At 42.3% G+C, this 24,944-nt stretch overlaps 2 protein-coding genes across 2 annotated transcripts in view; both read right to left on the minus strand.

Annotated features, from left to right (window-relative positions):
• LOC309564224 (alpha-2-macroglobulin-like protein 1) overlaps positions 1-24,944 on the minus strand; it is a 368,264-nt gene that overhangs the window by 34,721 nt on the left and 308,599 nt on the right. The gene's annotated exons all lie outside the window — the stretch shown is intronic.
• Positions 1-24,944, minus strand: part of LOC309563300 (pregnancy zone protein-like) — a gene marked incomplete at its 3' end in the record, with an annotated part of 120,450 nt that overhangs the window by 10,622 nt on the left and 84,884 nt on the right. Inside the window, exons 19-24 of the mRNA XM_082267702.1 lie at positions 23,418-23,643; positions 7,163-7,289; positions 6,085-6,213; positions 5,730-5,851; positions 4,418-4,478; positions 4,249-4,332 (exon numbers count right to left, since the gene is read on the minus strand). Of these exons, the coding sequence (XP_082123828.1) occupies positions 4,249-4,332; positions 4,418-4,478; positions 5,730-5,851; positions 6,085-6,213; positions 7,163-7,289; positions 23,418-23,643 (749 nt within the window). The remainder of the gene's footprint in view (positions 1-4,248; positions 4,333-4,417; positions 4,479-5,729; positions 5,852-6,084; positions 6,214-7,162; positions 7,290-23,417; positions 23,644-24,944) is intronic.

Here is a 24,944-nt window from a genome sequence, read left to right on the forward strand (position 1 = left end):
ACTCGAGTATAAGCCGACCCGAGTATAAGCCGAGGCCCCTACTTTTACCACAAAAAGATGGGAAAAATCATTGACTCGAGTAGAAGCCTAGGGTGAGAATGCAGGGCAGTGGGCATGGTGCAGGAGAATGCAGGGTACTGGCATGGTGCAGGAGAATGCAGGGTACTGGCATGGTACAGGAGAATGCAGGGTGACTGGCATGGTACAGGAGAATGCAGGGAACTGGCAGCATGGTGCAGGAGAATGCAGGGTACTGGCATGGTGCAGGAGAATGCAGGGTACTGGCATGGTACAGGAGAATGCAGGGTGACTGGCATGGTACAGGAGAATGCAGGGTACTGGCATGGTGCAGGAGAATGCAGGGTACTGGCATGGTGCAGGAGAATGCAGGGTACTGGCATGGTGCAGGAGAATGCAGGGTACTGGCATGGTGCAGGAGAATACAGGGTACTGGCATGGTACAGGAGATTGCAGGGTACTGGCATGGTACAGGAGAATGCAGGGTACTGGCATGGTACAGGAGAATGCAGGGTACTGGCATGGTGCAGGAGAATGCAGGGTACTGGCATGGTACAAGAGGATCCGGGGTTGTGGGCATACTACAGGAGATGCAGTGCTGTGGACATGGTACAGGTGGACCATGCCCATAGCACTGCATCCCTTGTAGTATGCCCGCAGCCCTGCATAATGGCAGGTAGTGTCACTTACCTGTTCCAGAGGCTCCTTCATTTTAAAAAGGGCGCCGCCACGTCATTGCGCACACGCGCCGCTCGTATACTTTCGGCTATTCCCGGCCTCTCCCGAGCGGCGGCGGCGCGTGCGCGGTGACATGTATGCGCCGGGCAGCGCCATTTTTAAAGCTTAAACACGTTGGAGCGGCCAGGGACTTATTTTTTTTTTTCTTGACTCGTGTATAAGCCGAGGGGGACGTTTTCAGCACAAAAAAATGTGCTGAAAAACTCGGCTTATACTCGAGTATATATGGTATGTTGTATTCTGAATAAAATATTGAAATTTGAAACTTTCACATCATTGCATTCTGCTTTTATTCACAATTTGTACAGTGTACCAACTTTTTTGGAATCAGGTTTGTAAAAACATTTGTTTAAATCTAAAATATCTACTTCAATTGACCCTGTATGACATTCTGACACTATGGGCCTAATTCACTATAGCACCTAGTCGGCAAATGGGTGAACAAATAGTCACAAGCGACTAAAATCCATAGTAAATGACTAAATCTAGTCGGAAAAGGCATTCACTATAGCACGCTGTGAATATATAGTCACAAAATCAAATTCACTATAGGTCACATAAATCAGTGACCGTCTAAATCAGTAGTCGTAAAAGCAGGTGAATTGCACATGGAAATAATGTTTACTTTAGAGCTTAATCTCATAGAGTAAATGGTTCCTAAACATATTATTGTACATTGTAACGTATATTGTTCGGAGATGATCTGCTTTGAAATTTCCTGTAATATTGTTGTGAAAGCAGAAATATGCTTGAAAGTCTGAGAAGAGATAAATTCACCCTGTTTTTAGAACTCTATACTGACACAACCGAGCATGCCCAGACTAGAAAACTAGTCACAAACCTACTTTCATTTCATTTTAGCCCCGTGCTATAGTGAATTCCGAAATGTGTGAATGCTTAACAAGCGTGAATTTGTGAGAGCTAGCAAACTATGTACTATTTATACATAAATGCAAGTGTCAACCATTGATTCTAATTGTACAACTGTTACTTCCACAAAAACATACATTTTAATTTTGGGAGGAACTCTTTAATTCTTAAAATAAACCTTGCTAGGTTTTTATGTTTCTTCTTATTCTTTTTTTTTTTTTTTTTTTTTAAAACATTACTAGTAAATCCTCTTCAGTAACATTTAGAAAGCTAGGGGTAGCTCTATGTAGCTTTGTGGAGTGGAGTTGTGCTGTCTGCCACAAGTAGGTGTAACAACATGAATTTGATCGAAAAACAAGAATAAGTGTGGGAGTCCCCCCCAATCCAAACCAGGCTCTTAGGTCTTATATGACAAATAATTGTTAATGTCTAAATACAATTTTATTAGAATGTTGACTTCTAGTTATATATGTTTATGTTTTTGTTTTTATCATGGTACTATTGTATATTTTAGGTATAAAGCTGTTCAACACGGTGGCTTAATAGTTAGTGCTCTGATCTAGCAACAGTCAGGTCATAGGTTCAAATCTCTACCTATCACCTCCCTAAAGTTTCAATGGTAAATGGATATGTGCGTAGACAAAAGCATATTTGCCATCAATGTGATACAATTTATCTCTCGCTGATGGCACTTCACCAAAGCACATATGCATTTGCTATTGCAATTCGGGGGAGGTTGTAGCATTTGAACTTGTGACCTAACTGCTGCTAGCTAAGAGTGCTAAAGATTAAGCCACTGTGCTGAGTGCGGACAATTATACCTAGAATTTAAAGAAGTACCATAATTACAGAATGAACATATATAAATAGAACTCAACATTTTCATAAAATACGAATTAGACATAAAAAAGTTTGACATATATAGGAGTAGAGATATAACTCTTACATCAATGATAATAATATAAATAACAGCAATAGATGCAAAACAAGTCACATCTACTAATTTTTGACAATTTAGCAATGATCTTGCATTTGTATTTTAGGGGAATATTAATTCTCTTAATTCTCTTGATTAAGGTAATTTGTTAATCATGGTATTACTGTATATTCTGAGCATACTTGTGCTCATCTTAATGGCTTAGTGGGTGGCACTCTTAGCTAAAAGATCCTAAGCATGGTATCACCTGCTTAAATTTTAAACAGCAGAGTATGCTGAAAATAGGCAAACACCTAATTGCCACTGCCACATCAGCATGGTTGTTTCCATAATTTGCATGCTCAATTGCATGCAATGGTATGTTATTTATGAAAAATATTATTGTGTGGAAATAAAATAATCAAACACTAGTGAACAAGCAGAGTGTTGGGATTTGAACTCATGACCTACGAGCTTTGGGCTCATGAGTGCAGACCACTAAGCCAATGTGCCAAGTACAATTAGGCTTGCATAATAGTTTAGTATGATTAAAGAATGAACATAGATACATAGAACTCTATAGTCGTCTAAAATAATAACATGAAAAAAAAATTAGGAAATAACAGATATGGAACTTTAAATGATAAATACATGTAACCTCATGGAATAGCAGACATTACTCTGTAATAATCATTCAGAACAGCATTAGTTAGCAAAAGAAGAAAACAAACTATGCACAATAATTGTAATATAAATACATAGCCACACACGAGGTAGAGCACACCCCATATTTATTGGCATACAATATTCATTTAGAAAACTCGTTGCCAATTGCCAGTTATGGAACCGTGACTATGCCGATTTGGAATTCACTAATGCATATTTGCCTATTTGTACTCCTACTTTCTGCTCACATGTTCACCTAGTTGAGGTCTCAGTTTTTTTAATTGGGAGTAATTAAATGTAGAATGACAATTTCTTCTCCTTATTCTTAGTGAATTAGGCCCTATGTGACCAAAGATCATTGATTTATGAGACTGTTGGGGATCTTATTTCTAAAGCATAGGCAATAATTTGGACCCCCCCTCCTCCACCCCTACACACTTTTTGGCTTTAACAGTTTCCACTCTTATGGGAAGTTTATCTGTAGGATTTGGGTCCATTCAGCTAAAGAAGCATTTTATGAGAGAAGGCAATGATGTTGGATAGGAAGGCTTGGCTCACAACGGGCATTCCGATTGATCACAAAGATGTTTAGCAAAGTTGAGTTTATGTTATAACATTAAGGCCTTCTTCACATGGGCATGCACCAGATTCCAGTGGCAAGAATCAGTGGATTCTAGCAGCTGGAATGACAGGTGCATGCAAATAGCGAAAAGCGACAGCAGTCATCACTGTTCACATGTAGCCACACATCAAGCGGGTACCTGTGGTTAGGAGTGGATGTCTGAGCCTAGAAGTAGTCAGGCGCATCAGATGTGTATAGTGTATTACTTCTACAGTGCCTTTTTTAAAATCACATTGTAAAGACTGACATCCACTGGGAAAAAGCAGTCAGAATCAGACTTGGTAATTCAGCTCGTGGATTAGTTCATTGATGCTGCTTTGGTTTTAAGCAATTTTGGAATGCTCATTGCTAGTTTACAAGATATGCACCATATGCAATTATGTAATCATTTAGAAGATGTTTTTTTTTTTTTTTTTACCAACAAGGGTCACATATGCTCTCTCAGAATCCTCCAGAATATCTTCTGGAACCTTTAAGGAAAACTCCTCTGGGGTTGCCTGAACTAAGATAAGAAGACAATAAACAAAACAACGTCAAAGCAGTGTCACACAGATTTGTAAATCTAGATACTAATGATAATTCTTTACCTTGCTCCACTGGAATGCAAATCATAAAATTGTGAGACTTTTCCACCAAGATACCACCAGGCTGAAAACATAGTGCAGTTAATGGACCTAAGTTATCAATATACGTTGGGCTAAATTTATCAAAAAACAAATCACATTCTTTTTTAGACATTCATTGCACATTATTCTGGGTTTTGGGATAATAAAATGGTCTGTTGTGTTTTTGTATATACTGTATTTCATTCCAGCATTATGTTTAGGACTAAAACAATATACATTTTTACTGCATAGTCTACAGTACTTTTTACCAGCTAACAGCTGGAACTCTAAGCTCCTATTTATGTGATTACCAGGCTGTCCTAGCTGCTTTTATAAAAAAAACAAATGTTTTTGTATACAAAGCTCAATAGCTCACGCCTAAACTTGACACACAACTGAAATACTCATCCCCCTCACTGCAGGCTTTAGGTTTCCATACAGACATTAAACTTAAAAGAATACAGAGAGAGTATAAAATCAAAACCAACAAACAAAAGATAACTAACAGGCTCTCTCTTTAAAAACCCATTGGGTTATGTGACACAAGTGTCATGAGTGCACGCCATATTAAATGTTAATAAAATAAAGATTTTATAAAAATATTTAAAAACTACTATATAAATAGTAAATGCCGCCTTTAGAGCCGGTTCACATTAGCGCGACTTGTCAGGCAACTTGTCAGCCTGACAATTCGCGCTCCCTCGCGGTCCATTGACCGCTACAGGACCTGTTCTAATAGGAGCGACACAAGTCGCTCCGACTTAGAAAAAGGGTCCTGTACTATTTCGGGGCGACCTCAGAGCGACTTGAATAGACTTCCATTATGTGAAGTCCCTGCAAGTCGCTCCGAAGTCGTGGTGCAATGTAATGCACAAGTCGCCCCCGAAGTAGTAAGGAGTCGTTTCGCGCTAATGTGAACCGGCTCTAACAGTGTATCAACCTTGCTTTTGCAGTAAGATAGCCTGTTCATTATAAGTGGGCTGTCAACACACCCAAGGAAAGTTTTAATGCACCTATACCTTTTTTTTCCTAGTAGCTATAATGTATACATGGTTCACATCTGTGCATTGTGAGGCATACTGTATAAACACAGGTCCATTGTAGTGCATTGGCATGTGCATTAATGTACTATTCAAATCAAGTTGCATCACAGTGCATTACAGTTTGTGCATTACCGCAGTCCAAAAATGTGTATTCCACTTTTAAGTTTCTCCTTTATTATACCAGTTTAAACTGTGCAGACAGCTCATACTCTAGTGCAAAGCAAAAACATGCAATTGGCCAGTCAACTCACTTTAACAATAATTGGCTTGATGATGGTGTCAATATTTCCCTGCTTGGGAACGATAGGAATCTCATTATCACACATGTCTGTTGTACTTATTGCCTCTGTCCTCACTGTGATGTTCACTTCCCCTAGATCAGGATAAAAAACAAAATGGCCAAATATTGATCCAATGCTTACTATATATTAATTTTTTTGGCTTTGTGCATAGCACTGTGTCTGAGCACCTCTGAGTTCCTGGGGTTGGCTGGAGAACAAAAAAAATTCCCCCTTGCAGTAGGGCTGCCTACTCACTGCAAAGGTTAAATGCTCATTTAGGTATAGGGGCTTTTTTACTTGCCTTAGCCTCCACTCCCCCGACAACCTGTGTGCTCTTCTACTCCTCTACACTCTGGCAGTGGACTGTCCCTCATTGTCCTTATATCTGATGCAAATCTAGCTATGGTTTCCTCCTTTGTCTTAATGACATCAGAGGAACGGCAACTGCTGGAGCCTAAAAGAGGAGGCGTTGTGATAATGGGAAACAATTTATATCAATGCAGTTTGTAAATGGATTCAAATATGGCTTCTCCAGAAGCAAATTGTAAAGGGCTATATATTAAGGCAGTTGAAGATTGTACATCCAGCCAACATCAAAGAGTTCTAGATGAATGCACGAGATTGTTACCATTTGACCTGTAGAACCCTGAGGCTATTCACTGCTCTTATACCTGGCCAGTAAGGTTCTTGAAGGGCGGATGATCATGTAGATTTCCTCTGTGATCATCTGTTTAAATAAAAAAAACTCAACTTTGAGCATGGGACAGGTATGAACTTTTGTAAACTCTGATACAAGATACCTTCCACAAAAGATCAAGCCCGTGATTCACAGGGGACCCATGAGGGTATGCCCCAATACTTTATTTGAGGCCCTGATGTATGAAAGATCTCAGTGAGAAGACGTGTGTTATATTGGAGAGAAGTCCCTTTTTTCCCCTGTCCCCCCTTCTCCCTATTACCTTATTCTGTTTTCCCTATTTGTAAATAAATACAACCCTTGTTTTAAGATCTAGTGGTCCTTCATTGGAATAAGGGCACCCCAAATCTTAAAGCGGAACTAAACCCATAATTTTAACTGTTTCCCAAAACAGTTATGCTCAAGGCATGCCATAAATTATAGCTTTCTGCTCTCAATCAAACTGTCAAGTTATCAAATGGCTGGGGCCAAAACTGATCACATGTGCTGCACCATGGGAGCTGCAGATAAAAACAAAGCTAAGATGGCAGCTTCCTTGGCTGTAAAGGATTGGAAGATTTTGTTCTGCTTTAACCTCTAACCATAATATAAATGTACTTTTAAATCAATGTGTAAACAGTGTTTGGGTAAGGAGATGATATCAATAAAGCCGGTAACATATGACACTATAGTATCAGTAATTGGCACATGAGCCAGAGTATCTCACCCAACTTGCTGGCTGTCACATTCCAGTAGAAGGTTTTGCTCTCCTCTGCACACAGGCAGCTGCTGTACTGACAATTGGAGCACAGTTCTTGTTCCAGTTCCAAAGAAGGCAGCAGGACAGTTTGAACCTAGAACCAAAGAGATAGTTGAAAAATAGAATATATTTGTCAAGCTCTCTAAAGCTTAAAGTAGAACTACACCTTCCTACATTTTACATTCAAGGAAGCTGCCATCTTAGCCCCTGTTTAATCTGTAGTTATCATGGTGCTGCACATCATGTGATCAGTTATGACACCAGCCATTCAATGTCTTGACAGCTGGGCATAGAACACAAGTAACTCACAGTTATTGTTCATGGCATGCCTTGAATGTAACTATTTTTGGAACTGTCAAATGCACCTGTCAATGAATTCTGCATTATTTCAGAAGCATCTCAAACTAATGTCAAATTGATGCCATGGACACAAGGCCAGAGCCGTTAATACAGGCCCTAATACAGCTATTGGATAATGGTTATTTATGAGCACAAAGGATTTCTTGTCAGATTAACCAATTGGATTTTTTTTACACTTATTGAACAGATGCAGTGCATCCGGAAAGTATTCACAGTGCTTCACTTTTTCCACATTTTGTTATGTTACAGCCTTATTCCAAAATTGATTAAATTCAATATTTTCCTCAAAATTCTACAATTAATACCCCATAATGACAATGTGAAAGAAGTTTGTTTGAAATCTTTGCAAATTTATTTAAAAATTAAAATGAAAACAATCCCATGTACATAAATATTTAAAGCCTTTGCTCAATACTTTGTTGAATCCCCTTTGGCACCAATTACTGCCTCAAGCCTTTTTAGTATGATGCTACAAGCTTGGCACACCTATTTTTGGGCAGTTTCTCCCATTTCTCTTTGCAGAACCTCTTAAGCTTCATCAGGTTGGATCAGCTTTAGTCTTAAGAGTGGATGCACAGCCATTTTCTGATCTCTCCAGAGATGTTCAATCGGGTTCAAGTCTGAGCTCTGGCTGGGCCACTCAAGGACATTCACAGAGTTGTCGTTGTTCTGTTAGAAGATGAACCTTTGCCCCTGTCTGAGGCCCAGAGCGCTCTGGAGCAGGTTTTCATCAAGGATGTCTATGTACATTGCTGCATTCATCTTTCCCTCAATCCTGACTATTCTCCCAGTTGCTACCGTTGAAAAACATCCCCACAGCATGATGCTGGCACCACCATGCTTCACTGTAGGGATGGTATTGGTCAGATGATGAGCGGTGCCTGGTTTCCTCCAGACATAGCGCTTGCCATTCAGGCCAAAGAGTTCAATCTTTGCTTTATCAGACCAGAGAATTTTGTCTCTCATGGTCTGAGAGTTCTTCAGGTTTAGTGGAAACAGGATGCACCTGAGTTCAATTTTAAGTGTCATGGCAAAGGCTGTAAATACTTCTGTACATGTGATTTATTTATGTTTTATAAATCTTTTATAAAGAAACATTTCAAACAAATTTCTTTCACATTGTCAATATGGGGTATGGTTTGTGGAAATTTAAAGAAAATATGAATTTAATCCATTTTGGAATAAGGCTAAAAAATAACAAAATGTGAAAAAAGTGAAGCTCTGTCAATACTTTCCGGATGCTCTGTATAAAGCTAGTTTTCATGGCAACTGGGAAACTTCAACTTTGCAGCCATCATGGCTGAGATAAAGATGTTGCCCATAGCATCCACATTAAACAGCAGAAATTAATAGGCCTCACTGTCCGAAAGACCATCAGTGGTCAGTAAGGACAACTTAACCGGACAGGAGAATGGCTTTTAGTACAGCTTAGCCATGAAGTCAGGGGCAGCCTGACCCTGGTGTCAAGGTGAAACAAAAAAAAAAAAAGGGGCACAGACTGATTTCTGGCTTATAGTAGTAGCAGACATCTTGTGGTACCTGCTCTTAGGCAGGCCTTTTATGTTTAACGTTTAAAATAATGGATTCACTTTAAAAACAAATGTTTACATCACATGCCATAACTTTCAGCCCCATGAACTGAAAGCTGTAGATGTTTTGCATTAAAATGCTGTACCCGTTTATTTAAAAATTAAATAAAATGAGTGATAAATGGGACTAAATAGCTACAGTGGGGATCGGAAGTTTTGGCACCCCAGGTAAAGATTTGTATTAATGTGCATAAAGAAGCCAAGGAAAAATGGAAAAATCTCCAAAAGGCATCAAATTACAGATTAGACATTCTTATAATATGTCAACAAAAGTTAGATTTTATTTCCATCATTGACACTTTCAAAATTACAGAAAACAAAAAAATGGCGCCTGGAAAAGTTTGGGCACCCTGCAGAATTTATAGCATGCACTGCCCCCTTTGCAAGGCTGAGACCCGCCAGTGTCATGGATTGTTCTCAATCATCGTCTGGGAAGACCAGGTGATGTCAATCTCAAAGGTTTTAAATGCCCAGACTCATCTGACCTTGCCCCAACAATCAGCACCATGGGATCTTCTAAGCAGTTGTCTAGAAAACTGAAACTGAAAATAGTTGACGCTCACAAAGCTGGAGAAGGCTATAAGAAGATAGCAAAGCGTTTTCAGATGTCAATATCCTCTGTTCGGAATGTAATCAAGAAATGGCAGTCATCAGGAACAGTGGAAGTTAAAGCAAGATCTGGAAGACCAAGAAAAATATCAGACAGAACAGCTCGCAGGATTGTGAGAAAAACAATTCAAAACCCACGTTTGACTGCACGATCCCTCCAGAAAGATCTGGCAGACACTGGAGTTGTGGTACACTATTCCACTATAAAGAGATACTTGTAACAATATGGTCTTCATGGAAGAGTCATCAGAAGAAAACCTCTTCTACGACCTCACCACAAAAATCAGCATTTGAACTTTGCAAATGAACATATAGACAAGCCTGATGCATTTTGGAAACAAGTTCTGTGGACCGATGAGGTTAAAATTGAACTTTTTGGCCGGAATGAGCAAAGGTACGTTTGGAGAAGAAGGGGCACAGAATTTAATGAAAAGAACCTCTGTCACACTTTCAAGCATGGGGGTGGATCAATCATGCTTTGGGGTTGTATTGCAGCCAGTGGCACAGGGAACATCTCACGAGTAGAAGGAAAAATTGATTCAATAAAATTTCATCAAATTTTGGATGGTAACTTGATGCCATCTGTGAAAATGCTGAAGTCAGAGAGGATGGCTTCTACAAATTGATAATGATCCTAAACACACCTCGAAATCCACGGGGGATTACATCAAGAGGCGTAAACTGAAGGTTTTGCCATGGCCTTCACAATCTCCTGACCTCAACATAATTGAAAATCTATGGATAGACCTTTAAAAGAGCAGTGCATGACAGACAGCCCAGAAATCTCAAAGAACTGGACGACTTTTGTAAGGAAGAATGGGCAAAGATACCTCAAACAAGAATTGAAAGACTCTTGGCTGGCTACAAAAAGTGTTTACAGGCTGTGATACTTGCCAAAGGGGGCAGTACAAGATATCGGCAGACGCCATTTTTTTGTTTTCTGTTATTTTGAAAGTGTAAATGATGGAAATAAAATATAACTTTTGTTGACATATTATAAGAATGTCTAATCTGTAATTTGATACCTTTTGGAGATTTTTCCATCTTTCTTTGGCTTCTTTATGCACATTAATACAAATTTTTACCTGGGGTGCCCAAACTTTTGATCCCCACTTTATACAAGAAAAAGTATATCATAAAATATTCAGAGATTTGTCTGTCCCACATTATTTGACTTTCTTACGTTAACGGCACACTATTAATTATTTTTTTCCAATAAAGAGTTTTATTGATATAATTGACATTACAAATCATAATAAAAATATTAATACATTTTTAATGTTCCCTAATTGCACTAACTTTAAGGTTCTGTTCACATATTGGCATCTCAAAATCGTTGATTTGAATCATTGCAAATTTGAGGGCACCCATGCAATTTCTGGGACTGGCAATGGCACCCCAAACGCAGTGCGTTTTTACCACGATTTTCACCCAAAGACTCGCAGTAAAATCGCGCAAATAAAATTGCGGGGTGCCTGTCACCCAAAAGAAGTTCCTGTACTTTTTTGGGCAACAGGCATCCCGTGTTTCTGTTTGTGTGATTTTTTCGTGATTTGTCGGGCGACAATCGCGGCAAAATCGCGTTTGGGGTGCCATTGCAAATCACGGGAATTGCATGGGCGTCCTATAATTTGAAATGATTCGGTATTGCGGGCAGAATCACAGCGATCTGACACGCCAATATGTGAACTCAACCTTAAATGTGTGTTTGAATTACAGTTGATTAAAGGTTGTTTATTTACAACTTAGTATTAGTTTTATCCTATTAAATATATAGTTTATAGATAACAATTTCTTCATACTGAGTATATATATATATATATATATATATATATATATATACTATATTGTCAAAAGTATTGGGGGATGCCTGCCTTTACACACAAATGAACTTTAATGACATCCCAGTCTTAGTCCATAGGGTTCAATAATGAGTTGACCCACCCTTTGCAGCTGTAACAGCTTCAACTCTTCTGGGAAGGCTGTCCACAAGTAGTGTTGAGCGAACACGGACTGTATTATTCGTGTTCGTACCGAATAATTGGATTTTTGTTACCCGAACACGGACACGGACACTTTACTGTATGTTCGGGTAAAAATCCGTGTTCGGTCGTTTTATTTCCGGGTTTTGCATGCTTTGGCGCTCTTTTCATGGCGGGCTTTCAACAGCCAATCAACAATCGTTTAACTGGTGTGCCTTAAGCCATCCCAGCCATGCCTGCAAATGTCTTAGTAGCTGTGATTGGCCGTCTGAAGCATGTGACCAAGTCTTTATAAGTTCCAGGCAGCCGCCGCAGCAGCGTCATTCTGCTGCTTAGCTAAGGGACAGAGCACACATCAATGTGCTGGCTGCTGATTAGGGAAAGATAGGCAGGAAAAAACCATTTGTGTCCGGATAGAATTGAGGGACAGGTCGGAGTGTTTAGGCAGGGCGAGTTGTAGGCATTTTAGGGATAGAGTCTGCTGAATTATAGGGTCAGTGTCTTCTACAAACTACAATCGATATTGCTGTGTGGGGGGTGGGGTGAATCTGCACTCAATCCTGATCTACGATCTCTTCTCAATCCTGTTAGGGACAGAGTCTGCTGAATTTTAGGGAAACTGTGTTCTACAAACTACAATCGATATTGCTGTGTGGTGTGGGATTGGAGATAGGCAGGTGTCAGTGATCCACATCCATTTTTCTGTGTGTGAGCTGCAGTGAACACAATCTTTTTGGGCTGCAGTGAACACAATCTTTTTGGGCTGCAGTGAACACAATCTTTTTGGGCTGCAGTGAACACAATCTTTTTGGGCTGCAGTGAACACAATCTTTTTGGGGTGCAGTGAACAAAATCTTTTTGGGGTGCAGTGAACACAATCCTTTTTGGTGTGCAGTGAACACAATCTTTGTGGGGTGCAGTGAACAAAATCCTTTGTGGGGTGCAGTGAACACAATCTTTTTGGGGTGCAGTGAACAAAATCCTTTTTGGGGTGCAGTGAACAACATCCTTTTTGGGGTGCAGTGAACACAATCTTTTTGGGGTGCAGTGAACAAAATCCTTTGTGGGGTGCAGTGAACACAATCTTTTTGGGGTGCAGTGAACACAATCTTTTTGGGGTGGAGTGAACAACATCCTTTTTGGGGTGCAGTGAACAAAATCCTTTTTGGGGTGCAGTGAACAAAATCATTTTTGGGGTGCAGTGAACACAATCTTTTTGGGGTGCAGTGAACACAATCTTTGTGGGGTGCAGTGAACACAATCTTTTTGGGGTGGAGTGAACAACATCCTTTTTGGGGTGCAGTGAACAACATCCTTTTTGGGGTGCAGTGAACACAATCTTTTTGGGGTGCAGTGAACACAATCTTTGTGGGGTACAGTGAACAGAATCTTTGTGGGGTGCAGTGAACACAATCTTTGGGGGGTACAGTGAACACAATCTTTTTGGGGTGCAGTGAACACAATATTTGTGGGGTGCAGTGAACACAATCTTTTTGGGGTGGAGTGAACAAAATCATTTTTGGGGTGCAGTGAACAACATCCTTTTTGGGGTGCAGTGATCAAAATCCTTTTTGGGGTGCAGTGAACACAATCTTTTTGGGGTGCAGTGAACAAAATCCTTTGTGGGGTGCAGTGAACAGAATCTTTGTGGGGTGCAGTGAACACAATCTTTGGGGGGGTACAGTGAACACAATCTTTTTGGGGTGCAGTGAACACAATCTTTGTGGGGTACAGTGAACAGAATCTTTGTGGGGTGCAGTGAACACAATCTTTGGGGGGTACAGTGAACACAATCTTTTTGGGGTGCAGTGAACACAATCTTTGGGGGGTACAGTGAACACAATCTTTTTGGGGTGCAGTGAACACAATCTTTGTGGGGTGCAGTGAACACAATCTTTGGGGGGGTACAGTGAACACAATCTTTTTGGGGTGCAGTGAACAACATCCTTTTAGGGTGCAGTGAACACAATCTTTGTGGGGTGCAGTGAACAACATCCTTTTAGGGTGCAGTGAACACAATCTTTGTGGGGTACAGTGAACAGAATCTTTGTGGGGTGCAGTGAACACAATCTTTGGGGGGTACAGTGAACACAATCTTTGTGAGGTGCAGTGAACACAATCTTTGTGGGGTGCAGTGAACACAATCATTGTGGGGTGCAGTGAACTCAATCTTTGTGGGGTACAGTGAACACAATCTCATACTTCTGAAGATTTGAGGGTGCTGCCTGTTCCATACTCCCCCTACTCCTCATCTAGCCTTTTAGGGGTACAAACAATAGTAATTGGGGCCTAGTGTGGTTGTGTACGTGTGATATACATACACTTTTTTTGGATCATATTTTCTATTCCGCTATTTAATCAAAAACCTTTGGGGATCAGTTAAATTGGGGGATAGTCTGTGTTGGTACGTGTGAGAGAGATCCACCTTTCCAAGTTGTTGGGGTTCATCTCATACTTCTGAAGGTTTGAGGGTGCTGCCTGTTCCATACTCCCCCTACTCCTCATCTAGCCTTTTAGGGGTACAAACAATAGTAATTGGGGCCCGGTGTGGTTGTGTACGTGTGATATACATACACTTTTTTTGGATCATATTTTCTATTCCGCTATTTAATCAAAAACCTTTGGGGATCAGTTAAATTGGGGGATAGTCTGTGTTGGTACGTGTGAGAGAGATCCACCTTTCCAAGTTGTTGGGGTTCATCTCATACTTCTGAAGGTTTGAGGGTGCTGCCTGTTCCATACCCCCCCTACTCCTCATCTAGCCTTTTAGGGGTACAAACAATAGTAATTGGGGCCTAGTGTGGTTGTGTACGTGTGATATACATACACTTTTTTTGGATCATATTTTCTATTCCGCTATTTAATCAAAAACCTTTGGGGATCAGTTAAATTGGGGGATAGTCTGTGTTGGTACGTGTGAGAGAGATCCACCTTTCCAAGTTGTTGGGGTTCATCTCATACTTCTGAAGGTTTGAGGGTGCTGCCTGTTCCATACCCCCCCTACTCCTCATCTAGCCTTTTAGGGGTACAAACAATAGTAATTGGGGCCTAGTGTGGTTGTGTACGTGTGATATACATACACTTTTTTTGGATCATATTTTCTATTCCGCTATTTAATCAAAAACCTTTGGGGATCAGTTAAATTGGGGGATAGTCTGTGTTGGTACGTGTGAGAGAGATCCACCTTTCCAAGTTTTTGGGGTTCATCTCATACTTCTGAAGATTTGAGGGTGCTGCATGTTCCATACTCCTCTTCCTCATCCTCCCTTTAGGGTAGGAAAAAATTTAATCGGGCCTAGTCTGTGTTTGTACGTGTGAGATACACAGTTTTTTATCCTATTCCGCTATTCAATACACACCCTTTTGGTGTAAAAAACATTAAATTGCGGCATAGTTTGCATATTTGACATTTGCATATATTGTGCCTTGTTGCGCTGTTTTGGGTACTCCACCAACATGGCCAGTGGCAATGACGCCATTCTCAGCTTAACTATCCCACTTCTATGCCTCCTTGAAAAAACAATTTGGGCGATGATGGAAGAGGATGTGGCACAGGATGAGGAGGAGGAGGAGGAGGATGAAGAGGTAACATTTCAAAGGCTTTCAGGGCAGTCATTCGCAAGGGGCTCCGAGGGTGGGTTCCTGCACACACAAACGCCAGGGACACAATTGTCCAGCAGGGGCACAGTTCTGGAGGATGAGGAGGATGAGGAGGAGGAGGAGCTGGAGGAGGAGATGGAACCATGTTCACAGCAGGGTGGCACCCAGGCCAGCTCATGGCCATCACTGGTGCGTGGCTGGGGGGATACAGAGGACACGGACGATACACCTCCCACAGAGGACAGCCTTTCGTCGCCTCTGGGCAGCCTGGCACACATGAGCGATTACATGCTGCAGTGTCTCCACAACGACCGCCGAGTTGCCCACATTCTAACTTGTGCTGATTACTGGGTGGCCACGCTGCTGGATCCCCGTTACAAGGACAACGTACCGTCCTTAATTCACTCACTGGAGCGCGATCGCAAGATGCGCGAGTACAAGCGCACGCTGGTAGACGCCATGCTGCTGGCATTCCCATCTGACAGCGGGGCCACAGTGGAAGCACAAGGCAGAGGAGGAGGAGGAGGAGGTCGCCAACGCAACCAGGGCACCGCCAGCACCTCAGAAGGCAGGGTTAGCATGGCCAAAATGTGGAAAAGCTTTGTCAGCACGCCACAACAAACAGCAGCACCAGCAGCTCAGATGGAACGTCTTAGCAGGAGGCAGCATTTTACCAACATGGTGGAGCAGTATGTGTGCACACGCCTACATGTAGTGAATGACGGGTCTGCCCCCTTCAACTTCTGGGTCTCCAAATTGGGCACATGGCCTGAGCTTGCCCTTTACGCCTTGGAGGTGCTGGCGTGCCCTGCAGCCAGTGTATTATCTGAACGGGTATTTAGCACGGCTGGGGGCGTTATAACAGACAAGCGCAGCCGCCTGTCCAGAGACAATGTGGACAAGCTCACGTTCATTAAAATGAACCAGGCATGGATCCCACGGGACTTTTCCGTACCTTATGCAGAATAGCAATGGATACCGACCTTACCCACCCATTGTTCCATTTTTGCTCTTTCTCACTCTTTTGGGGTGTACCCTCATTTAAAATTTTTGAAAAGAAGCAGTGTTGGCTACCTCGTCCTCCTCCTCAGGGCCAGATTAATGTAGGGGCTATTGGAGCTGCAGCTCCAGGCCCCTACCTTTTATATAGGCCCCGGGTTGGCCATATTCACTGTTACCGCTCTTCTGTCACTTGTAAACACAGAAGTCTGGCTTCTATGCTCGCTTCCCCAGGTAGCACCCTCAGAACCTCCCCACACAGCGTGAAGGCCGGACAAGGAGGGACAGTTGGCGATGCATGGATGTGTTTATGGGCTTCAGAGACAGCATCCCATGTTGAATTAGGCATGCATGGCTGCACCCTTCCTCCTCTGGGTGCATGGCAAGGCACGGCCCTTAAGGCCCTTCAAAATCCTCAGCACCAAGCCCATGATGCTGTTAATCCGGCCCTGGTCCTCCTCCACCGCCGCTTCCACCTACACCGCCCATAGGTGTGCGCAGCCTATTGCATTAAGGTGTGCACCCCAAAGTTGAAATACACATGCATGTGTTTGCCAGCAGGGAGAGTAATGTATCGGGGCCATGTACCTGTAGGCAAGGAGAAATAGAGCAGAGCAGGTCCCAGGGAGATCTTTCCCATCTCCTCACTGGCAATGCTATGTGCCCTAGGTGATTAGGGTGTGCCCAGGCACACCCAGCACACCCTGTGCGCACGCCTATGTCACCGCCACATCCACCACCACCTCAACCTCCCTCCTACTCCATATGGGCCTCGTCCTTCAGAGATGAAGAAGAACATTGTTTTATTTTTCTGTTTTTTTTTGTTGTTTTAAGTTATTTCCCTATCCACATTTGTTTGCAGAGCACTTGCCATGCTCTTAATTACGTTTTGCTGCCATTTGCAGCACTCTAGCCCTTTCCTTTGGTGTTTTAGAGCCATTTTAGTGCCTTAAAGTTCGGGTCCCCATTGACTTCAATGGGGTTCGGTGTCCGGGAAAAGTTCGGTAAAAGTCCGGGACACGGACCCGGACTTTTTTTTAAAGTTCGGCCGAACCCGTCGAACACGGACATCTAGGTGTCCGCTCAACCCTATCCACAAGGTTTAGGAGTGTGTCTATGGGAATGTTTAAACATTCTTAGAAAAGCGCATTTGTGAGGTCAGGCACTGATGTTGAATAAGAAGGCTTGGCTCGCAGTCTCCACTTTAATTCATCCTAAAGGTGTTCTGTCAGGTTGAGGTCAGGCCAGTCAAGTTCCTCCACCCCAAACTCGCTCATCCATGTCTTTAAGGACCTTGATTTGTGCAGTGGTCCAAATCATTTGGTGGAGGGGGATTATGGTGTGGGGTTGTTGTTCAGAGGTTGTGTTTGGCCCCTTAGTTCCAGTAAATGGAAAGCTTAAGGCATCAGCATACCAAGATATTTTGGACAATGTCATGCTCCCAACTTTGTGGAACAGTTTGGAGATGGCCTATTCCTGTTCCAACATGACTGTGCACCAGTGCACAAAGAAAGGTCTATATAGACATGGATGAATGAGTTTGGGGGGGGCGACTGGTCTGCACAGAGTCTTGACCTCGGTCGTGAATGCACAAAAGGCCTGGCACTTCCTGTCTATTCCAGCACATTATGATGGCAGGCGCAGCAATATGTAAACAAAGGACTGGAGCGCATGCCCTATAAGCATTCTGCAAGGCCACGCCTGCGTCCTCCTCCACTCTAACCCTCCTGCTAGCAATCTCTCACAAGAGTGAAAGAAAAAAAAAAAACAGATGACTCCTGGGATACCTAATGATTCTATCCCAGGAACCATTGCGAATGCTGTACAGCACGTTACTCACCTAGGCAAATTATAGGAACAGAGAGTGGATGTTAGAAATAAAGGTATTTACTGGCAAAAAATATTGTTTTAATATCCAAAGTTAACACAGCAAGGGCAGTACATTTAATGGATGGAAAGATTAAAAAAATGACTGAAGATCTGCTTTAACTACCTTTTTTGTGCTGCACCCCCTGCTTCTTGCCTAGGATAGCATGATGTTATGTCCTGCTGCATCCTAGGATTCTCCATGATTTAAGGCAAAACACAAGCATGCCACAAGATGTTATGACAGCGCATATATACTGCAGTTATATGGGATATGGCAGAGAACTGCAGTACATCTACTGTATGTATGCATGGCGTCAATTTTGCACATGTGCAAACAAGCCACATATCCCCATAAAGTTTGATGCCTGAACCCCGTGCAACGTTTTTGTGTGTGTGCAGATGTACCGCAGGTTTTGGCCAGGTCCTAAAGATTTGGCAACCTATTACACATTTGTGCATTCCCCAGATAAAGAAAGATGGCAGTCCTGAAGACGAGTAAGGGGTAGCACTTTAAGCTACCATGTACCATATGGTCCTTTGTCCAGCTTGAATGGTTATTTGGTCAAACTGACTGTGACCAGTTTTTAGCAGGACACAACGAGGCCCCTCAAATAGGAATGTAGCACTGCCCCCATGGGAGCTGCTGAGAGTGGATTCCCCTGGGTTGCCCATAGCAACAGGCAAATAAATGCATCGCCTTAAGTCCTTGGCTCAGTCAATGAACAGTCCAAGGGATTTGGTTGTTTTTGCATTTATTTGGAACTGGGATAGAAGAAGGGATGAGTGGGATACTCCAACTAGCAACTATGCACAGATTGAGGACATCTAACTGAGGTGTGTGTGTGGCAAGGCCCCTGCTTCACTTTGCCACTGAGGTGAAGGTTTTAAATGATGAACGGTACTTTAATTTTCTCTTCAGGGTCTATCGTGGCACCCCCTTTCTGACCCACTATGTGTGCTGGCTTTTGCCCCCTGACTCTCCTAGGAGTGGTCCCCTTCCCTGGCAAGCTCCCTGGTACTCACGGACACTGTTTTTCACAGAAATCTCTGCCACTGCTCCACTGTCAGCTTCCACAGGACCTTACAGCTCAGTCCCACACGTCTTGTCCACTAGGCCGACTGCCTGTGACCACTTTCCAACCTGACAGGAGGAGAGACAGCCGTCACCCTCCTGGGACCTGGCTTCCCGCCCAAAGACGCCCTGTCACATGTTTCCCTGGCTTTTATGGTCAATCCCAGGATGCACCACTGTTGTTCCCTCCCACTGGGATTGCCACAAAAGCCTGTGTCACTGGCTGGGTTTCCTCCACTGTCCAACAGGCTCCCCCATTGGATACAGTGGGGACACTCCCTCAGACCAAGTGAATCACACCTGGACACATGAAACAGGCCTACCTAGAAATCCTGCTCCCTGATAAGCAGGAAAGCAATCTGATGCTTTTACCCAGCACCTGACTAGGAGGGTGCAACAGGAAGTTAAATATATGGGTAAAAGTCAGAGTTTGTCCAGTGAATGATTAAGCCTGGAAAGTCTGTAAAAGAGCAATGTCTCCAGGAAATTAAGATCTGATAAAAAGTTGAAGACTCTGGATTAGAATGATGCTGTCTTTATCTAGTTTATCATTTGTAGCTCATCTTTAATACAAGCTAAAAAAATTATTATACTTTTTTTGAGTTGTTGAATTATTGCACTGCACCAAGCTGTCCTAAATTATAAAGTGATTGTAAATTCTCATATTTTTTTTTTTTTTAAATAACAAACATGTTATACTTACCTGCTCTATGCAGTTGGTTTTGCACAGAGTAGCCTGGACCCTCCTTTTCTCAGGTGCTTCTTCGCTGCTACTGGCCCCTCCCTCCTGTCGAGTGCCCCCACAGCAAGCAGCTTGCTATGGAGGCAACTGACCTGAACTGCAGCTTCATGTGTCCATTCAGACATGGAGCTGCCATTCAGCCCTATCCCCTCTCTCTCCTGATTGGCTAACTGTCTTTGATTGACAGCAGTGGGAACCAATGGCGTTGCTGCTGTGTCTCAGTCAATCAGGAGGGAGAGTCTCGGATGGCTGAGGCACTCGTGAACATCGCTGGATAGAGATGGGGCTCAGGTAAATATTAGGGGGCTGAGGGGGCTGCTACACACAGAAGGCTTTTTATTTTAATGCAAGTAATGGTTTAAGATAAAAAACCTTCTGCCTTTACAACTCATTTAAGCATAATAACCTATAATCAAACAGATTATAACAAGGCGTTTCACCCTTTGTTACTGCCTTGTACCTAAATGCAAGATCTGATGTTTAAATACTAGCTCACCCTCCTATAGCAAAACGCTGCAATCCACTTAAAAAAAAAAAAAAAAAGTTATTAATTTGGATTAGCTGGGTCTTTTCCCTTACACAGCCAGGCAACAGGAGTTTTCGCACTTTCTCCACAGGCTCAATAAACAATCTATAGGTTTTGTTTTTGGTTTATTTAGGAGATAACTTGGGTGGGGAATAGGGATGCCCAGAACTGAAGAATTTGAATGAACGCTTGAGGACTTGCTAATGTCTCTGGCTGCTAAGAACTAACTTCAAATGTGCTGTTCACCCATGGAAGTGATGGTGAAGCTAAGACAGCAATAAAAAAGGTTCCAAACTGAAGATGTAGGTGCTGCTATTTGCAGGAATGCCAAAGCACCGGACTACTGCTGTCCCAAGCTAGAGATATTGGATTGCTTCTGGCAGCTTTGCACTGGCTCTAAGCTGTCCCCTGGTCCTGGACATATAAAGTATTGCAGCCTTACTGTCCTCTCTGTACAGGCTTGAGATAGGTTGAAACAGAAGTTACTCACTCAGTCCCTTTAAGTGGTTCCTGGAATCCAAGAGGCTGCTGTATGGGCACAATGCTATACAAGCTGGGTTTTGCTTTCAGCATGGCTTCAGCTAAGCCTACCGGAGGCTGTAAAAGGGAGTGAGGCTTCCAGCTGCTCCTTCTCTCTTCCCCTCACTCTCTCCTTCTCTGGGTCTTTCTCCTGCCCAGGGGCAGAGCCCCCCAACACAGCGGTCCCCTCCAGATAACAGGACCCTGGACTCTGCTCTCAGACTGCCAGGCTTCTGACTATTTATGGGTTGTTCCCCCACCTACTGAGCCTCGCCTCCTCAGGGATTGATGGGAACTCCATAAATATTCAGGCTGCAGCCTCTGTTCCTCCACCCTCTAATTTCTAAAACTATCCAATGAATTCTAGAAGCCAGGGGGAGGTAACAGAGTCACAGCCTTGAAGCAAAGCAGAGTGTAAAAACGAATTAACCTCTGCTCCTCTGCCTACTACAGAGCCAAACTAAATTTACCTATACTTAAAGCGGAGTTCCACCCATTTTTAATAGGTTGGAATACATAGATCTATGTAATCCCCTTTAAAACGGCTTTTACCAATGGAAACTTTTTTTTTTTTGCTAGTAAATACCTTAATTTCTGCTTTATTCCTCCTCTCCTCACTTCCGGGTCCGATCGGCGATGACGTCATTCGGCGATTCGCAGTGTCTGCTGGGATGTATTCTATTCCAGAAATCTCGCAGTAGTTGACCTGTACTGAGCCGTGCCTGCCCCGCCTCCGCCCCGCCTCCTCTCATTGAGTTGTATGTATTGTATGAATGTATTAAGGCCGCTCTCTGCCCCGCCTCCGCCCCGCCTCCTCTCATTGAGTTGTATTGTATGAATATATTAAGGCCGTTCTCTGCCCCGCCTCCGCCCCGCCTCCTCTCATTGAGTTGTATTGCATACAATACAGGAGAGGAGGAATAAAGCAGAAATTAAGGTATTTACTAGCAAAAAAAAAAAAAAAAAAGTTTCCATTGGTAAAAGCCGTTTTAAAGGGGATTACATAGATCTAAAGTTCCAAAAATGGGTGGAACTCCACTTTAATAACACTGAGGGTGTTACATTAGAAAACATATTTACAGAAGCATCTTCTAGTGAGATTTCGAATATTTATATAGTTACAAAGTTACATAGTTAGGCAGGTTGAAAAAAAACACAAGTCCATATAGTTCAACTAATAGAAAAAAAATAAGTAACTAAAAAACCTCCATATACTGTGCCCACCGCTAATTTTACAAGAAGGACCATGACATCACCTTCACCTAGTCTTTGGGTGCGGAAGTCAGATGTAAATATGTTTTTTTAACTGTTCTTATTAGTTTTCTTTTTATTTCAATAAATATATTCATTCTTTTTAATAGGTGGTCTTAAAAGCCCTTAATGTGAATTAATTCAATTCTATACCTTCATGGGATCTGTATATCACCTTTTTCTTTCTATTTTCCTCATAGATCACACCTCTAATCAATACTACTCCCGAAGAAGTAGTTATCCCGCAAAACATGTAGAGTGTAAGATAAGAGATTGGAAATCTATTGAATGAGGGCCTCCGCCTTGGAGGATACCCCACTATGGGATCTCTTTGATATACTGTCTTAAGATGTATCCCCTATGTACAAAGATGTGATTTTAAGCTGTATTTGGTATAATAAACTTGTGTATATTATTTCTTTAAAAAAAAAAAAACTTGTTGTATTGTGATTAATACCATACGATGACAGTCCTAAATGCCTCAATCCTGTGTTTGGCTCTATAGGTGGACTTTTCATTTCTCTTAAGTAAGGAGTGGTACTAGAATGAGAAATTTGATTTTCTTATAAAATAGGCAGTTTTTTTTTTTAACTCCATCTTTTAATCATTAGACCCTTTTAATTAAAATCAGAGTTTATTAGGGAATAAGCATCATGGCAGCAAGACTAACTGTTTGATGGAGTAGACCAGCCATTGTCAACCTTTTTACCCCAGAGAAAACCTTAAAATAATTTCCAGGTCTTGGGGAAGCCCTGCTAAAAATAAATAATTGTGGTCAGGGGCAAAAATGTCCCTTATACTGGAGGCCAGTGGGAAAAATCACCATCTTACATTGGTGGCCAATATGAGTAATGCCCCCGTACAGACAGCTAAAAAGGTTTATTGGTGAACAAAGCTCTGCCAAGTGGTGTTGGCACTGGAACTAGTCAGGAACATTCATATGGGATAACAGCTCAATGAACTCCTAGCAACCTCTGGAGCAATATTAGGCTTCCACAGAATTCTGCTTGAGAATAGCTGGAGTAGACTGTACAGGATTGTAAGTATAAGAAATACAATAAGAAAAATCTGTAAACATTTAAAGATAATCAGAATTGGTTTTACCTTTATACACTGCTGCAAGTAGTTGAACACAGACGCCTTTAGAGTAAAGGACTCTCCTCTAACTACAGAGTATGGCAGAGCAAGCTCCACAAAGAATGGTTGGAAGACTCTGAGAGGCACAGAGGGAGATAAGCCAAATCCATTTGGTCCCATACACATAGCTCCTGCATTCCAGTCTGTGATAGTATCTGGGACTGACCGATGGAGCTCTACAATGCCAGAGTTTCTGAAACAAACAGCACATCATCATTTTTTCATCCTTAAAGTGGTTGAAAACCCTTACATATACCCTGAAAGTGACTAGCCCCTGGTGAGACAAAGATATTAAACAAATCTTTCAAAATATGGTGTATTTGTTTATCTGCAGCCCCCTGTCCTCTACAGTCTTTTAAAACACAGAATTTGCACAGGATCTGTCAGCATCCCTCAGCAGCACAAATCAGAGGGTTGGGATCTAAATTCACTTATTTGTCTATATTCCCATTGCACACATTCCTGGCTCACAGGCTCATCTGTAGCAGGTGCTGTAGCGATTACCAGCTGGACACTGGATATATCACAGACCAATACGCGGTAAAAAGAAACAAAAACCAGAATGCACCTAAATGCACCAAAAACGCACTGGAACACACGTCCGCAATTAAGGATAAGTAAAAAGAGGGGGAAAATGCACTGGACCGCATCAATAATGTACCAAAAACGCTTAAAAAATGCACATGCAGAAAAGCATCTGGAACGCATCCGTTCTGCGTTTCTATGGTGTGAACTGGCCCTTAACCACTTAAGCCCCGGAAGATTTTACCCCCTTCCTGATCAGGGCCTATTTTGCGATTCGGCACTGCGTGATTTCAACGGACAATTGCGCGGTCGTGCGATGCTGTACCCAAACGAATTTGACGCCCTTTTTTTCCCACAAACAGAGCTTTCTTTTGGTGGTATTTGATCACCTGTGCAATTGTTTGATCATGCACTATAAACAAAAAAAGTGCGACAATTTTGCAAAAATAACAATATTTTTCAAATTTTTTTATATGAAATTCCCCCCCAAAAAAATGTAAAAATCTAAATTTTTTAACATTTTAGGCCAATTTGTTTTCTGCTACATATGTTTGGTAAAAAAAATTGCAAAAAGCGTATTTTGATTGGTTTGCGCAAAAGTTATTGCGTTTACTAACTAAGGGAAAGATTTTTGTAATTTTTATTGTTTTTTTTTCTTTACGAGTAATAGCGGCGATCTGCAATTTTTTTTGCAGGACTGCGACATTGCGGCGGACAAATCGGACCCTTGACTGACATTTTTGACACTTTTGGGGGTACCAGTGACATTACTGTGCTTTTACACAGGGGAGAATGACAGACGGCTTTGTTTACATTAGCTGCCTGCCTTTCTCCCTCTCTACCCGACGATCGCGAGTGACCGGCGGACATCGGGTCTGCCGGTCAAACGCGCGGGATTCATAGGGAACGAGCGGGGGCGGGAGCGGGCCTCCGGCAGCGCGGTCTCCCCCTATTGGCTCCCAGGCTAGT

This window comes from Pelophylax lessonae (genome assembly GCF_965119305.1).
Source record: "Pelophylax lessonae genome assembly, chromosome: 9".
Taxonomy (NCBI): domain Eukaryota; kingdom Metazoa; phylum Chordata; class Amphibia; order Anura; family Ranidae; genus Pelophylax; species Pelophylax lessonae.